The sequence below is a fragment of the Schistocerca nitens genome, chromosome 4, assembly GCF_023898315.1.
Source record: "Schistocerca nitens isolate TAMUIC-IGC-003100 chromosome 4, iqSchNite1.1, whole genome shotgun sequence".
In the NCBI taxonomy this organism is placed as follows: Eukaryota; Metazoa; Arthropoda; class Insecta; order Orthoptera; family Acrididae; genus Schistocerca; species Schistocerca nitens.
In genome coordinates, this window is record NC_064617.1 from 958539447 (window position 1) to 958556435 (window position 16989).

Here is a 16989-nt window from a genome sequence, read left to right on the forward strand (position 1 = left end):
TGTTACTATTGAACCTGTGTGACAATCTACTCGCATTACCTTAGAGAATTACACTCGACTTTGCGTCCTGGCTGCTAATATACCAGGCACATAAGAAATGGTGTCTATATTATGACCTTTATTTGATTAACTAGGTAAACAAATTAATTATTTTAGAAATGTGCGCAACGGAAACTGGTGCGAGTTTCTCTAAGACAACACGTGATCTGGTGGTTGAACTCAAAGCCGCCACTATAGCAGCTGGTAGCCTATCTAAATTCAAATTGCAGATTATTTCTATGTTTCATTACATTTAGAAGATCGAACTGAAAAGGCTTGCCAGGTTTAATTGAACTGAATAAGATACATCCTATCCATTTCATTTATCAGGTGACTGGGGGAATATTTCTTAATTGAAGTGCAGACTCTCATTTAATACTTTTATTTTCTACTCTGATGAAAATATTTTAGAACAACACACATTAGAATTTCTCCTCAGTTACAAAACTTATGTTTGAATGAGCGTTAAATCTCTCATGGGTAGAACAATGACAAAAGGAAAACACTACACGAATAATTTCATCATGGTCTCATAACACAAAAAAATACATAAGTGGGCCACACCGTTTTTAGCGGTATAATCGTCATTCATTCCTTGAAACTCACGTTTCATCATGCATGAATTACACAATAGAAATTTAAGGTAAGCCACTGCTGAAGGTAGAAAACCTCAACCAAAGAAAAGATTTGGGCAAAATGTTACTAAAAATTGTGTACATTTTACAATAATTTATACGCCGCTGTCTGTTTCAATTGAAAGCACTATGCAATGAACACAGTTAAATTCAGTTTTAGCATGGCAAGGGGTGGTATCTATTGTTCTATGCCTGCTACGGGCCATGTGGTCGAACATCAACTACAGTAAAATGCTAAAAACACACACACTTTTCAATCAAAATTCATAATAAGGCATGCAAATTCAGTTTTAAAATGTATCAGCAAGAAATCGTGCAAGCAGAAACACAATTATCAGGCAGATGTACGGTACTGTTTATGCACTGGATTCACTTTCCAACGCCGCGAAAGTAAGAAGGAATTAGAATTTATTCTGGTTTAAGCACCGAATGCTGTTAGGTGAACTGATTAATTTGCTTTCAGTGCTGAAAATTTCGCTGTAGCAACGACTGTTGAGCTCTAAAGCGTGTGCTACGCTGAGGGCGCAAACACGTGGTCGATCATATGAGATCAAAGGAACTACCTCAAATACATAAAATATTTAGGTAAAAGCACAGTAGCACACTAATAACGGTTAAATATGTCACTGAAAACAACTGTAAGCATACTGAAACTCGAGAATTGACCACATTATAGGACTTTGTACTATTGGCGCCAAAATGAAGTGCGAACTAAAATCACAAAGAAAGTACCAAAAATAATTGAATTTCGCAACAGAAATTTCTCGATCTAACATCTGATACGCAATCTGCACTCATTGAGTTAAAAGTGAATCTTTCAACTCGGGAAATAGCTACATGAACTCATGGTTCTTGTTGCATGGCTCACTGCCACAAAGCAAAATTTTACAAACACGTTTCCGAGAAAACTATTCCAAATAAATTAAAGCCGTAACCTCTACCGATGAAGATATGTTGAATGCGTACTATGGGTATACCCTTTCGTGAAATTTTAGCCATATTACCTCATTTTTATCTCACCAAATCTGCGGCTGCTGTGCTCCCGCGTCCGCTCCGTCTCATGGCTGACCCCACAGTGCTCTCCACGCGCCAAAATCCGACCAACGTTCCTCTTCAAACGCGGTGGTGGGAAGACTCACCCCATCCCCGCACCAACTATGTAACCTACCCTCCTGCCTGTTTTCATCTTTGCTTGCTGCTCTGGCCTACCTGCCGTTATTCTTGTAATGTTGGCAATGACTGCTATTCCCTTAATCTGTTCCCTTTGGTCCATGCTCCCGCTACATTCATCCCCATGCACACTCATACAGGATGGAACAAGGAGGATACATATAAACGGCGTGTGACCTCTTTGTGAAATGATGAAAAGAAATAAACGAATGCGTCAAATATTCCTTTCACCCACCGAAGTATTGAAGCTGCTAGCAATCAAAAGAAAAACTTATATCTCGATATAGAAAACATAATTACTTCGTACTGTAAGCTGAGCAAAACGAAAGTAACGCCTCATGATGACTAAGTAATATTTGCACTATAGATCCATTTTTTACTTTGCTTCTAGACAAATGTTATTTTGGTGGTCAAGATAAATAGTACGCTCTGTATAAGTTAATGCTGATACCAGTGAATGAGACTGGTATTGCTGATGAGCAAGTAAGAAGCTCACCTGGCGTATAGACGATAATATAGAAGATTAGGGCTGTGACGGGAATCCATCCGATGCTCTCCACATCCTGCTTTGCGTCGCTCAAAACGAAGAATACGCCCAAAGGAATCTGCAACATAAAGATTTGACAAATCTGTGCCATAAAGGCGACCATGGTGAATGATTTGAGTGGTCACAGATGAAGGAACTGTAATGCAGAGAAAACTAGACTCCAGTATTCCTTCATTATTATTTATTAATGATCATATTCGTTGCAAGTCAACCAAGTACCTACGTAATCCTCTTGTTTTTATCTGAACCAGGATTCTGAAGATAGCTAACACAGAAATGCGTAGCAATGGGTCAATAAATGAAGGAATACTGGATTCTACTTTTCTCTGCATTACGATTCCTTCATCTGCGACCAATTAAGCAAATTGCAAATCACGCAAATTAAGGATTTTTCTGCACAAGAGATAATTGGAAACACATTGGACTTTTAACGATAAGTGGTTGTAAAATGGTATTTATTATTGAATGTGATCTACTTTCTGCCCAGTACAATTTATACAATAATTATTTGGCTGTCTTTAATGAAGCTACCGATTTCGAGACTATACTCAACTCGTAAGTCCTTACAGTTGTCCAAGTAAGTCGACAGTGGAATCGCACACATAGAAGCTCCACAGTACAAACCAACTTATGACCAGTTTAGTGGCGTTTCCTGTTCACAGGATACGGGGTGTCTCCAATAGCAAACATCGCTAATGTTTCATAGACATTTAGTGACAATGAGAGACAATTTTGGTAAAGTAGGCAACGCGCAAAACAAACTTAACTTTTAATTTATACTGATATTTTATTTCATGAGAGGCTATGTCCCATTAACGATGCACTGCCGCTAATAATGTAGAACGTTCAAAGCGGCAGTGGAAGTAAGAACTGAAGAGATGTTTAATGAAGGAAGACGGTAGGTGAGTGGGCCAAAAAATGCAATTTTTAGCTAATAATTTTTCTGTATTCTCCGATCCTTTCATCTTGTTTTAGCAGTTCTTTGACGTCGACACAACGTCGAGGGTTAGTCTTTAGATTTTAACTTCCCCTCGAAAACATGAAGTTCCGCAATTAACTTTTAGTTTGTTAGCAGGTACATGTATGCAGCTCTGGTATACACTGAAATCTCCTAGCCACAGTACTTTACCATGCCTCTAGACGAGCCAAACAAAATTACGAAGGCCATTGATAACGTGTAGTATCGTCCGGCAACTCGTTTTCGTTAGCAGCGAAAATACTGCAGTTCTGTCACGTCATGAAATGAATTCGCAGTTGCGAATACGAACAACCTGCAGCTGTCTAAAGGAATGACAATAATGAAAATCTGTCCCGGAATGGGACTCAAAGCCGTATTTCCCGCTTTACGCGAGCAGTTGCATTAACCTCGTGCACGACTCCCGGGCAAACCCAAAAATCAGTATGTCGTCGTCCATGCGTCACAAACTGTACTCGTACACACATACAGTAATTCCTGTAATGGGAAGGACATCTTAACTGAATATGAAGATATGAAGATGACATCTGTTCTTTCGGAAATGTCCGAAAGAACAGATGCCATCTTCATATCGTTAAGGCTAACCGGCTGATGACCTTCTTCAGTGCGAATGCACGCGAATTACCTGAACTCTTACGGGACTCAGTGAATTCTCTCCTCGAGTAATGGGTATAATGGCAGGGGCACTAAGAATGTATTGTGTCGACAATAAGTTGAGAATGTGGGCCTCACGGGGAGCGTGCCGGGGATACGCCCCTGCAGTCGCATTTTCTTCTGTGCCTTCGGTGGCTCAGATGGATAGAGCGTCTGTCATGTAAGCAGGAGATTATTTATTTATTTATTTATTTACACATCAAGTTCCGTGGGACCAAATTGAGGAGCAAATCTCCAAGGTCATGGAAAGTGTCAGTACATGCAATTACAACATAAAAATAATAAGTCAAAAATAAATGTTCATGAACCTGAAAAAATTCAGTCCATAAGTTTAAATAAACGCTATCAGCAATACAATAGGAATCAGCTTAATTTTTCAAGCAACTCCTCGACAGAATAGAGGGAGTGGCCCAATGAGGAAACGCTTCAGTTTCGATTTGAAAGCGCGTGGATTACTGCTAAGATTTTTGAATTCGAGTGTCAGCTTATTGAAAATGGATGCAGGTTTCATTTCTCCCTAGTATTAACCGAGTGAAAACTGCTTACTCTTGGGAATAAATTAATATTGGTGACAAGAAACGACAATAAGGAATATACATATCGAGACGCTAATGTCAAAATACCCAGACTCGTGAACAGGGGTAGACAAGAGGTTCGTGAACTCACACCACTTATTGCCCGAACCACCCGTTTCTGAGCCAAAAATATCCCTTTATAATTGCAAGAGTTACCCCAAATTATAATACCATACGACATAAGCCAATGGAAATAAGCAAAGTAGACTAATTTTCATGTCGAAGTATCACTCACTTCTGATACCGTTCGAATAGTAAAAATGGCAGTATTAAGTCTTTGAACAAGATGCTGAAAGTGGGCTTTCCACGACAGCTTACTATCTATCTGAACACCTAGAAATTTGAAATGTTCAGTTTCACTAACTGTATGCCAGTTCTGTGAAATTAAAACTTTAGGTTTTGTTGAATTGCGTGTGAGAAACTGTAAAAACTGGATCTTACTGTGATTTAACGTTAGTTTATTTTCTACATGCCATGAACTGAGGTCCACTATTTGAAACCGAGCCAATATTGCACACAACATCCTTTACTACCAAACTAGTGTCATCAGCAAACACAAATATTTTAGAGTTACCCGTAATACTAGAGGGCATATCATTTACATAAATAAGGAACAGGAACGGCCCCAACACTGATCCCTGGGGCACCCCCCACGTGACAGTACCGCACTCAGATCCCACATCACAAAATGGTTCAAATGGCTCTGAGCGCTATGGGACTTAACTTCTGGGGTCATCAGTCCCCTATAACTTAGAACTACTTAAACCTAACTAACCCAAGGACATCACACACATCCATGCACGAGGCAGGATTCGAACCTGCGACCGTAGCGGTCACGCGGTTCCAGACTGTAGCGCCTAGAACCGGCCGGCCACCCCCGCCGGCGATATAAAGTCAGTTCGCTGTAAAACTATTTCTGTTACTGATCTCATGCAAATGAACACGTAAAGAAGGGTATATACGTAACGGGCTACGGGACCAAGCAGATAGTGATGAAACTGGAGCACAAGAGAGACGTCGTGGCTGCCAGTACATTCCTTGACGAAACTTTTCAAGAAGTAAACCGAAAGAATGGATTCGTGCAAACGTGCAAGTACTGTCCTGCATTACGAAACTATAGGAGTCGTGGATAAGAGTGATTTCCATTTGAAAAGCCACCAAATTGCCGGAAATAGACTTAAAAATATTTTCAAAAGATTTTCCGTATTTATTCGACATTGCATGCTTCAGTGAATAACATTCTATACAGAAAACATGGCGGCATAAAAAGCAGTTTGGAATTCATAATAAGTCTCGGGCAACAATTGGCCGTATCCTCTCTGCAAATGGTGTCCTCAGTTGGACACAAACATCGAACGCCAAAAGCGACTAGACTTATAGCCAGGTGTTTTCCAGAATTTTTGCCAAGGACTACGACGAGAAGACCAACAAGGGCATACAGAGTATTTCACACAGAAAACGACCTGTAATTCCGTGAAAATAAAATTTCATTGTCTAGTTTAATCTATCCTATTCGCTGTTAACCCACTTTAGCTTTCGTCCGTAAGCTAAAATCAACAACAAAAACTTTAATGAGTGCGTAGGCAGGTGAGACGGTTGCGCCCGTCAGCGCTGGGATAAGTATCCGCTGAGGAAGAGGAATGTGCTCGAAAACTACACCACTGGCCATTAAAATTGCTACACCACGAAGATGACGTGCTACATACGCGAAATTTAACCGACAGCTAGACGATGCTGTGATATGCAAATTATTAGCTTTTCAGAGCATTCACACAAGGTTGGCGCCGGTGGCGAAACCTACACCGTGCTGACATGAGGAACGTTTCCAACCGATTTCTCTCCAAAAAAAAAAAAAAAAAAAAAAAAAAAAAAAAAAAAGTTCAAATGGCTCTGAGCATTATGGGACTTAACTTCTGAGGTCATCAGTCCCCTAGAACTCAGAACTACTTAAACCTAACTAAGCTAAGGGCATCACACACATCCATGCCCGAGGCAGGATTCGAACCTGCGACCGTAGCGGTTCCAGACTGACGCGCCTAGAACCGCACGGCCACATCTGCCGGCACCGATTTCTCATACACAAACAGCAGCTGACCGGCGTTGCCTGGTGAAACGTTGGAGTGATGCCTCGTGTAAGGAGGAGAAATGCGTACCATCACGTTTCCGACTTTGATAAAGGTCGGATTGTAGCCTATCACGATCGCGGTTTATCGTATGGCGACATTGCTGCTAGCGTTGGTCGAGATCCAATGACTGTTAGCAGAATATGGAATCGGTGGGTTCAGGAGGGTAATACGGAACGCAATGCTGGACCGCAACGGCCTCGTATCACTAGCAGTGGAGATGACAGGCACCTTATCCGCATGGCTGTAACGGATCGTGCAGCCACGTCTCGATCCCTGAGTCAACAGATGGGGACGTTTGCAAGACAAAAACCATCTGCACGAACAGTTCGACGACGTTTGCAGCAGCATGGACTATCAGCTCGGAGACCATGGCTGCGGTTACCCTTGACGCTGCATCACAGACTGGAGCGTCGTCGTTGATGTACGCAACGACGAACCTGGGTGCACGAATGACAAAACGTCATTTTTTCGGATGAATCCAGGTTCTGTTTACAGCATCGTGATGGTCGCATCCGTGTTTGGCGACATCGCGGTGAACGCACATTGGAAGCGTGTATTCGTCATCGCCATACTGGCGTATCACCCGTCGTGATGGTATGGGGTGCCACTGGTTACACGTCTCGGTCACCTCTTGTTCGAATTGACGGCACTTTGAACGGTGGACGTTACGTTTCAGATGTGTTACGGCCCGTGGCTCTACCCTTCATTCGATCCCTGCGAAATCCTACATATCAGCAGGATAATGCACGACCACATGTTGCAGGTCCTGTACGGGCATTTCTGGATACAGAAAATGTTCAACTGCTGCTCTGGCTAGCACATTCTCCAGATCTCACACCAATTGAAAACGTCTGGTCAATGGTGGCCGAGCAACTGACTCGTCACAATGCGCCAGTCACTACTCTTGTTGAACTGTGGTATGTTGTTGAAGCTGCATGGTGCAATGGTTCTTTATTTACGTGACCATTACGGCACTCCAACCCCAGGTCTCGATACCAGTAATATAGTATTACTTTTCTGCGAAGTAACAGAGCTATTTTTGTGACAATATTCACATTTGGTTTTATTAATGTATAGGTACTCCGATGTATCGATATATTACAGTGATATGGTTCTTGTGTGTATTCATTTCTGTGAGACTATCATAATCTTTGACCTACTTGTAACCGTTTTGGCGCGAATGCGCACAGAGCAGTCTTTGTTTCACTTTGGAGAAGTTAAGTTGTTATTTCGCTTTGTAAAAGAAGTCAAGTCTTGTGTTTGGTTAAAGTGGAAATTAAATATATGAAGATTGATAGAAAACTGTTTTCTTGAATGATGTGACAATTAAGAAGAAGTATATGTGAACTGACAAGAAGTTTAATAAAAATGTGGATCGTGAACGCCAAGTCAAAAATTATTTCTACCATACCATTGTTCTGATCTGGGATTGTTTGATCATTAAGAATTTCCTGAAAAATGCATTTGTTAGGTCTTCAAATATTGCTAAAATATGGATCTGGACCTTCTAGCAGTCAAAGTGGAATCACCCTAGAATCAACAAGATGAGCCATAACAACTTCGACGAAATCTACGTGGGAATCCATTCAAGGTAAGTGCCAAAATTAATGACTGTTTTACAGTGACTTCATTATTTCCATTCTGACGATACCATCCACAGTCAATAACTTTGTTGTTTGCCCGATAAAGCGAACATATGCTGCGTGAGCAACATTATTAACCTGATTTCTAACCTACTTTGCAAGTGGTGGTATTGTTAGAATGTTCAGCTGTACCTGTACACGCCATCCAGGCTCTGTTTGACTCAATGCCCAGGCGTATCAACGCCGTTTTTACGCTCAGAGGTGGTTGTTCTGGGCACTGATGTCTCACGATCTCTGCATCCAAATTGCGTGAAAATGTAATCACATGTCATTTCTAGTATAATATATTTGTCCAATGAATACCCGTTTATCATCTCCATTTCTTCTTGGTGTAGCAATTTTAATGGCCAGTAGTGTACTTACGCATTGGGTTAATCCTGCCTCATATGGCTTCCAGAGCATCAATGGGGAATCGGCCGAACGACTATTGGTAAGTCTGGCTAAAACGAGACAATGGGCTGATAGAGGCATAACGGCCACTCACCAGTGCCAGACACATGCCGGTAGAAGAGAAGAGCAGCAGCCGCCTGCGACCCACCCGGTCCACCAGGAAGGGAGCGAAGCACGACTCCACGAGCATGGTGCCGTTGATGATCATCGGCGCGACGATGTCGCTGACGGAGCCACCTGCCGCGATGAAGATGCTCTGGCTGTAGAAGAGCACCGCGTTGATGCCCTGGATCTGCTCGGCGCACACCACGCCCAGAGAGATGGCCAGCGCGCGGCGGCAGCGGCGCGACCGGAACAGGTCCAGCACCGAGGGCTCGTTCAGCCTGGACTCCTCCACGGCTTTCTGCAAAGGAGCCGCATTTCGTCTCTTTAAAAGCAATAGCCCTGAGGGCAAACAGAACGACAACGATAAGCCATCACTGTTAATAATACACAAAGAAACATACACCTAAGACCTATAGAAAGGTCCCAGAACTCCTCTCATTAATAAACGGTCACAATGCCCACATAGTATTAGGGACAGAAAGTTGGCTGAAACCATGTGTAAACAGCAATGAAATCTAAACTCAGATTTGAATGTACACCGCAGAGACAGGCTGGACAGTGAAGGAGGAGGCGTGTTTATAGCGATAAGAAGTGCAATAGTATCGAAGGAAATTGACGGAGACCCGAAATGTGAAATAATTTGGGTGAAGGTCACGGTTAAAGCAGGCTCACACATGGTAATTGGATGTCTCTATAGGCCCGCTGGCTCAGCAGCTGTTGTGGCTCAGCACCTGAAGGATAATTCGGAAAATATTTCGAGTAGATTTCCCCACCATGTTATAGTTCTTGGTGGAGATTTTATAATTTGCCGGATATAGACTCGGAGACTCAAACGTTCATAACGGGTGGCAGGGACAAAGAATCCAATGAAATTTTTTTAAGTGCTTTATCTGAAAACTACCTTCAGCAGTTAAACAGAGAACCGACTCGTGGCGATAACATATTAGACCCTCTGATGACAAACAGACCCGAACTATTTGAAACAGTTAACGCAGAACAGGGAATCAGCGATCATAAAGCGGTTACTGCATCGATGATTTCAGCCGTAAATAGAAACGTTAAAAAAGGTAGGAAGATTTTTCTGTTTAGCAAAAGTGACAAAAAGCAGATTTCAGAGCAGTTGACCGCTCAACACAAAAGTTTTGTCTCAAGTACAGACAGGGTTGAGGATCAGTTCAAAACCATCGTACAATATGCATTACTTGAGTATTGGCAAACAAGGTCGTAAGACATGGAAAAGAGCCACCGTGGTACGACAATCGAGTTAGAAAACTGCTGCGGAAGCAAAGGGAACTTTACAGCAAACATAAACATAGCCAAAGCCTTGCAGACAAACAAAAATTACGCAACGCGAAATGTAGTGTGAGGAGGGCTATGCGAGAGGCGTTCAATGAATTCGAAAGTAAAGTTCTATGTACTGACTTGGTAGAAAATCCTAAGAAATTTTGGTCTTATGTCAAAGCGGTAGGTGGATCAAAACAAAATGTCCAGACACTCTGTGACAAAAATGGTACTGAAACAGAGGATGACAGACTAAAGGCCGAAATACTAAATGTCTTTTTACAAAGCTGTTTCACAGAGGAAGACTGCACTGTAGTTCCTTCTCTAGATTGTCGCACAGATGACAAAATGGTAGATATAGAAATAGACGACAGAGGGATAGAGAAACAATTAAAATCGCTCAAAAGAGGAAAGGCCGCTGGACCTGATGGGATACCAGTTCGATTTTACACAGAGTACGCGAAGGAACTTGCCCCCCTTCTTGCAGCGGTGTACCGTAGGTCTCTAGAGGAGCGTAGCGTTCCAAAGGGTTGGAAAAGGGCACACGTCATCCCCGTTTTCAAGAAGGGACGTCGAATAGATGTGCAGAACTATAGACCTATATCTCTAACGTCGATCAGTTGTAGAATTTTGGAACACGTATTATGTTCGAGTATAATGACTTTTCTGGAGACTAGAAATCTACTCTGTAGGAATCAGCATGGGTTTCGAAAAAGACGGCCGTGTGAAACCTAGCTCGCGCTATTCGTCCACGAGACTCAGAGGGCCATAGACACGGGTTCACAGGTAGATGCCGTGTTTCTTGACTTCCGCAAGGCGTTCGATGCAGATCCCAACAGTCGTTTAATGAACAAAGTAAGAGCATATGGACTATCAGACCAATTGTGTGATTGGATTGAAGAGTTCCTAGATAACAGACCGCAGCATGTCATTCTCAATGGAGAGAAGTCTTCCGAAGGAAGAGTGATGTCAGGTGTGCCACAGGGGAGTGTCGTAGGACCGTTGCTATTCAGAATATACATAAATGACCTTGTGGATGACATCGGAAGTTCACTGAGGCTTTTTGTGGATGATGCTGTGGTATATCGAGAGGTTGTAACGATGGAAAATTGTACTGAAATGCAGGAGGATCTGCAGCGAATTGACGCATGGTGCAGGGAATGGCAGTTGAATCTCAATGTAGACAAGTGTAATGTGCTGCGAATACATAGAAAGAAAGATCCCATATCGTTTTGCTACAATATAGCAGGTCGGCAACTGGAAGCAGTTAATTCCATAAATTATCTGGGAGTACGCATTAGGAGTGGTTTAAAATGGAATGATCATATAAAGTTGATCGTCGGTAAAGCAGACCGCAGACTGAGATTCATTGGAAGAATCCTAAGGAAATGCAATCCGAAAACAAAGGAAGTAGGTTACAGTAAGCTTGTTCGCCCACTGCTTGAATACTGCTCACCAGTGTGGGGTCCGTACCAGATAGGGTTGATAGAAGAGATAGAGAAGATCCAACAGAGAGCAGCGCGCTTCGTTACAGAATCATTTAGTAATCGCGAAAGCGTTACGGAGATGATAGATAAACTCCAGTGGAAGACTCTGCAGGAGAGTGAAAGGTGGCTACACTGAGCCACAGCGCCAGAGATCGCGCTAGAGAGTATTGTTCCGCCGCCTCCACTGGCAGTGATTATTGAGAACTCGTAGTGGGCTGTGCTTTGGGAGAACTCGTGGTAGTCAGTGCTGAGATGTCGTAGTGAGGAGTGTTTGTTGAGATGAGCTAGTAGGCAGTGCTTGCTGAGATGTGATACTGAAAAGTTCTTGTTGAGATGAGATAGTAGCGAGTCGGTGTGGAGAGATTGTAATGTCTAGAGTACTTTTCATCAATATAAATTAAAGTAACAAACTACTTTTCTTTTCTTTCTCATTATTTCAATGTCCTGAATAATGCGTCATTACAGGTTCAGTCAACAAAGCATCTGGCTTGTGTTCTTGTATTAGAGTGTAATTCTGGTTTTCTTGAGTAATTATGGTATTTCTATTTTCTTTAATTAATTCAGTATAAATGATATTTAAAATTTCTTGTGTTGTTGAAGAAGAACCGTGCCAGATGCGTACGTTGAGTCATACTTCCACACACAGAACAGTTACACTTGTGCTTTGGTTTTGTAGGTTTTATAGTTGCTGGGGACTTAATTAATTAATTGTGTTAATGAAAATTTCCATTTCATTCTTTGTTGTTGTCTATGCAGTCAGATTGCGTAATAATACTAGTCAGGGCCAACCGTTTACGAGACTTTGTAAACGGACATTCAAATACTAAAAATTAAAATTATTTGCATTTATTTTAATTAGGCCCCCATGCACGTGGCGACCCTGCCAGGATCGTCCCTTGGAATTCTTCTGATTGTAAAAATAGTAGACAGTAGTATTGTTGTAGTAATTTGTAGTCTAGTAATTGTAGTCTATATTGTATGTGTAGATTTGGTAATTGGCATTCTTCTAATGTTTTTTTTTTCAGAATTTAATTTTGTTGTCTTGTATACGCGTTTGACAATTTGGTGCAATTATTTCAATTGTTCGATTAATCGTGTTTGAAAGAAACATTTCGTGTGAATGGTATTGTTGGTGATAACGTGTTATATTCTCTGTAATTTTCATATAGTGACGAGTTTTGTATGTTTTGTAAATGATTACGCGATCAATGAAAAAGGCGAAAATGATGAATAGTGAGAATGACGAAATTGTCGACATGGCGAACTCGCCAACACAGGACAACAGTATGATGAATAATGGAGTTGAAAACAATTTAATAAGTCGGGAAGACAGTCCGGAACCATTTCAAATTTTTTCTCAATCAGAAAATTTTCAGAATTCGAGATTAACGACAGAAGATTCTGGAATAGTATCGAACACAGATAGCTTTACAGCTATGACGAAAGAAGTTGGTTTCGCGGGAAATGTTAGGGGCGAAAAGAATTTCGAACCGGCTATTATGGAGCAGTTGATGGGTGTAATATTAAATCTGGGATCACAAATGGGAGCAATGGAAACACGGATGGGAACAATGGAAACACGGTTAGGATCTGAATTTAAAACACAGATGGGAACAATGGAATCACTGGGATCACAGATGGGGACTTTGCGATCTGAATTTAAAACACAGATGGGGACAATGGAAACACAGTTTAGATCTGAATTAAAAACAAATAGGGAAACAATGGAAACACGGTTAGACTCATTGGGATCACAGTTAGGATCTGAATTGAAAACAGTGGCAACACGGCTAGAAACAGAGATGGAAACAATGGAAACACGGTTACACTCACGAATAGGGACATGTTTCAAAAATATGAAGGATGAATTAAAGAAAGAAATTAGAGAAGAAGTACAACCGATTTTGAATTCTCACAATAATAGATTAATTGCAGTAGAGATTAGACAAAGGGAACAGGATAGAGAACAGGAAGAAAGAGATCGCGTGATAGTACAGAAATTTTCAGAGTTAAATTTACAACGTGCACATGATAAGGAAGAAATATTTGAGAGAATCGAGGAATCCGTACCAAATGACAGAATAAATAACCTAACACAACAATATGAACAGTTAACTACCAAATGTGTTAATACTGAAACCCGAGTCGCGACACTTACGGAAGACGTAAATAAACAGAAAGAAAAAATAGGTGACTTATCGGAAAGAGTTGAGGAGATTTGAGATAAATTGACAAGTCTTAGTTTACATGGGGACAGAGATTCGGATGATACAGCTCCATTACCATTTGCAGAAACCGAAGAGTACCAGAACATAAATAAGCATGTTGAAAATCAGGGAAAATTTAATGAACGTGTTAAAAGGGAAGTTGAGGCATTACGAAAGCAAGTCAAACAAATTGAAGGGGAAATTGTAGGAAAAGACAGCAAAAGAAATTTGGAATCACAGATAGCAGAGGGGTTTGAAGAAAATAATTTGTTTCATTTACGGGATGCAACAAGAGAGCGCCAGGTGCGCGAACTTGACAATAATCAACATTGGGACTGGAACAGACGCGGTAGGTCTTTGTCGCCGCGAGGCGGAAGCTTTGACTGTAAACACTTCTTGACTGTTCGGAAGATTAAGATATTTCGCAATTCTAAGAATGACATACATCCATGTTCATGGTTGGATCGATTTACGTGCGCACTTCCGCCAAATTTGCCACTAAGTCACAAACTGAAATTTATGTGCAGCTATTAATGTCCTCAGGGGATTCACTATACTAAGTGAATATGTGCCGTAGCGTTCACAGGGCCCCGAGCTGTAGTGGTGCTATTTCCCTTTTAGTTTTCTGCACCGCTGCCTACTCTTTCACTATTCTTTGCATCTATAAAAAACAACTCTTCTACTATCCATCTATCTAGACAGTAGGTAAAGATTAACCGGATTTGGCTGTTTTACCCAAAAGTGACTTTGGAAATTACCATTTGGACTTACTATATTTTCTGCAGCATTCATTCGTAGCTTAAATGAAATTTTACCTGTTTATCTTCGTGACAATATTACTTCATATGTTGACGATATTCTTATTGCTAAACATTCTTGGAGTGAGCATAACAAAATTTTGGATTCATTGTTACGGATTTTTGCACGAGTTGGTATGACAGTGAACTTGGAAAAATCTGAATTTGGTCGTTCTCAGGTGAAATTTCTCAGTCACATTATTTCTACAGAAGGTATTCTTCCTGATCCAGAGAAACTAGACGCTATTCGTAATTATGCTGTTCCTTCCACAAAACGTGATGTTCGTAGTTTCCTTGGCGTCTGTAATTTTCTTAGACGCTTTGTTAGATTGGATGATTTGGCCATACCTCGTTTACACATTTCAGTTATGCGCACTTTGGTCCCAGAAAATGCTTTCATAAATTACGAGAAAATTGCTACTTCAGTAATATGGAAAAACGTATTCGATCTGTTCTTGCCAAATGCAGATTATGTCAAAAGGCTAAGCCGCCAACTGTTTCGCACAGAGCACCGTTGTTTCCTATCATTCCAGTGAAATTAAAGGAGATGGCTGCAGTCGATTTGTTCGGTCCAGTGGTTCGTTCTACTAATGGTTTTGCGTACATTTTTGTAGCAGTGGAATTGACATCAAAATATGTGTGTTTTACACCTTTACGCAAGGCAACAGCTCGTTCAGTATCTAACGCTTTCATCAAACATTTTCTTAAAGAAGTTGGTCATGTTGATAAGGTTATATCAGATAATGGATCACAGTTTCGATCTAAAATTTGGCTTCATACTCTACGGCGTCGTAAGATTAAACCAATTTTTATTTCACTTTTTCACCCTCAATCTAATGCTTCAGAGAGATGGATGAAGGAAATGAATAAATTGTGCCGTCTTTATTGTCATCAGGATCACAGAACTTGGGATCAGTATCTTCATATTTTTCAAAACATTCTGAATGAACTTCCTAATGACTCAACTTCTTTACCGCCTCTATTGATATTAAAAAATAAAGTACCAACAAATCGCATTTCTGAAATCGTTCCTTTTCCGCCTTCACGGAAACTGCGGCATTCTGAAGTTGTCAACCTGGCTCTACGAAATATTGCGTCTGCGGCTGCAAGAAGAGAGAAATCAGCTAAACGTCCTGGTCGTTTAAAAACTTTGTCAGTTGGTCAGAAGGTATTAATTAAGTCTCACCGTTTGTCTCATAAAGGAAAAGGCTTATGTCGCAAATTTTTTCTGCTTTATAACGGTCCATATAGAATTCGCAAAATTATACATGATAACACTGTTGAAGTAGAAACTCTTAAATCTCGGCGTTCTAAAGGAATACATCATATATCTAACGTTAAAGTTTTTGTAGAATGACATACTTTTGAGACATCAACAGTTATACGTAAACACACAGAGAATACAAGGATACCGCGCTGTGTTTTGGCGGCGGCACATACTCAAAGCAACAGTCAGTCTGCGCGCCGCACAAGGCAGTCGTTGACCGCAAACAATTACTTCCTACGTCACGCGTCTACAGCTGATCGAGCGCTCAGTGCGAATGCACTGACAGACGTAAACAAATACCCAGTCTAATTTCTCGGATTAAATTCAGTATAAAGCTATAGTGACTTGATGAATTATGTTATTAACGTTCAGTATTTTTCAGGATACGGTTGTATAAAGTATTTAAGACCTTCAGGTAAATTCTGTGTGTGTCCGACGTTAAGAGGACTTACTATGGAGAAAATTTCAGGAAGAATGTAATTTCGAAGAAAAAAGGAATAAACTAAAAAAGGTAACTATTAATTGAGTTTATTTTTCAGGTAACATATTTCCACTTAGGTACGTACTTTAGACGTAATTTGCTGCTTGCGATTACGTGACTCATGTTGTTGTTGTTCCGGTCTTCAGTCCTGAGACTGGTTTGATGCAGCTCTCCATGCTACTCTATCCTGTGCAAGCTTCTTCATCTCCCAGTACCTACTGCAACCTACATCCTTCTGAATCTGCTTAGTGTATTGATCTCTTGGTCTCCCTCTACGATTTTTACCCTCCACGCTGCCCTCCAATGCTAAATTTGTGATCCCTTGATGCCTCAAAACATGTCCTACCAACCGATCCCTTCTTCTAGTCAAGTTGTGCCACAAACTTCTCTTCTCCCCAATCCTATTCAATACCTCCTCATTAGTTACGTGATCTACCCACCTTATCTTCAGCATTCTTCTGTAGCACCACATTTCGAAAGCTTCTATTCTCTTCTTGTCCAAACTGGTTATCGTCCATGTTTCACTTCCATACATGGCTACACTCCATACAAATACTTTCAGAAACGACTTCCTGACACTTAAATCTATACTCGATGTTAACAAATTTC

The 16989-nt window shown here is 41.0% G+C and overlaps 1 protein-coding gene across 1 annotated transcript in view; it reads right to left on the reverse strand.

The window, feature by feature from the left end:
• The window catches only part of LOC126252866 (facilitated trehalose transporter Tret1-like), a 136531-nt gene that overhangs the window by 11543 nt on the left and 107999 nt on the right, over nucleotides 1-16989 (reverse strand). The window contains exons 4-5 of the mRNA XM_049953821.1: nucleotides 8850-9158; nucleotides 2341-2449 (exon numbers count right to left, since the gene is read on the reverse strand). Coding sequence (XP_049809778.1) covers nucleotides 2341-2449; nucleotides 8850-9158 — 418 coding nt within the window. The remainder of the gene's footprint in view (nucleotides 1-2340; nucleotides 2450-8849; nucleotides 9159-16989) is intronic.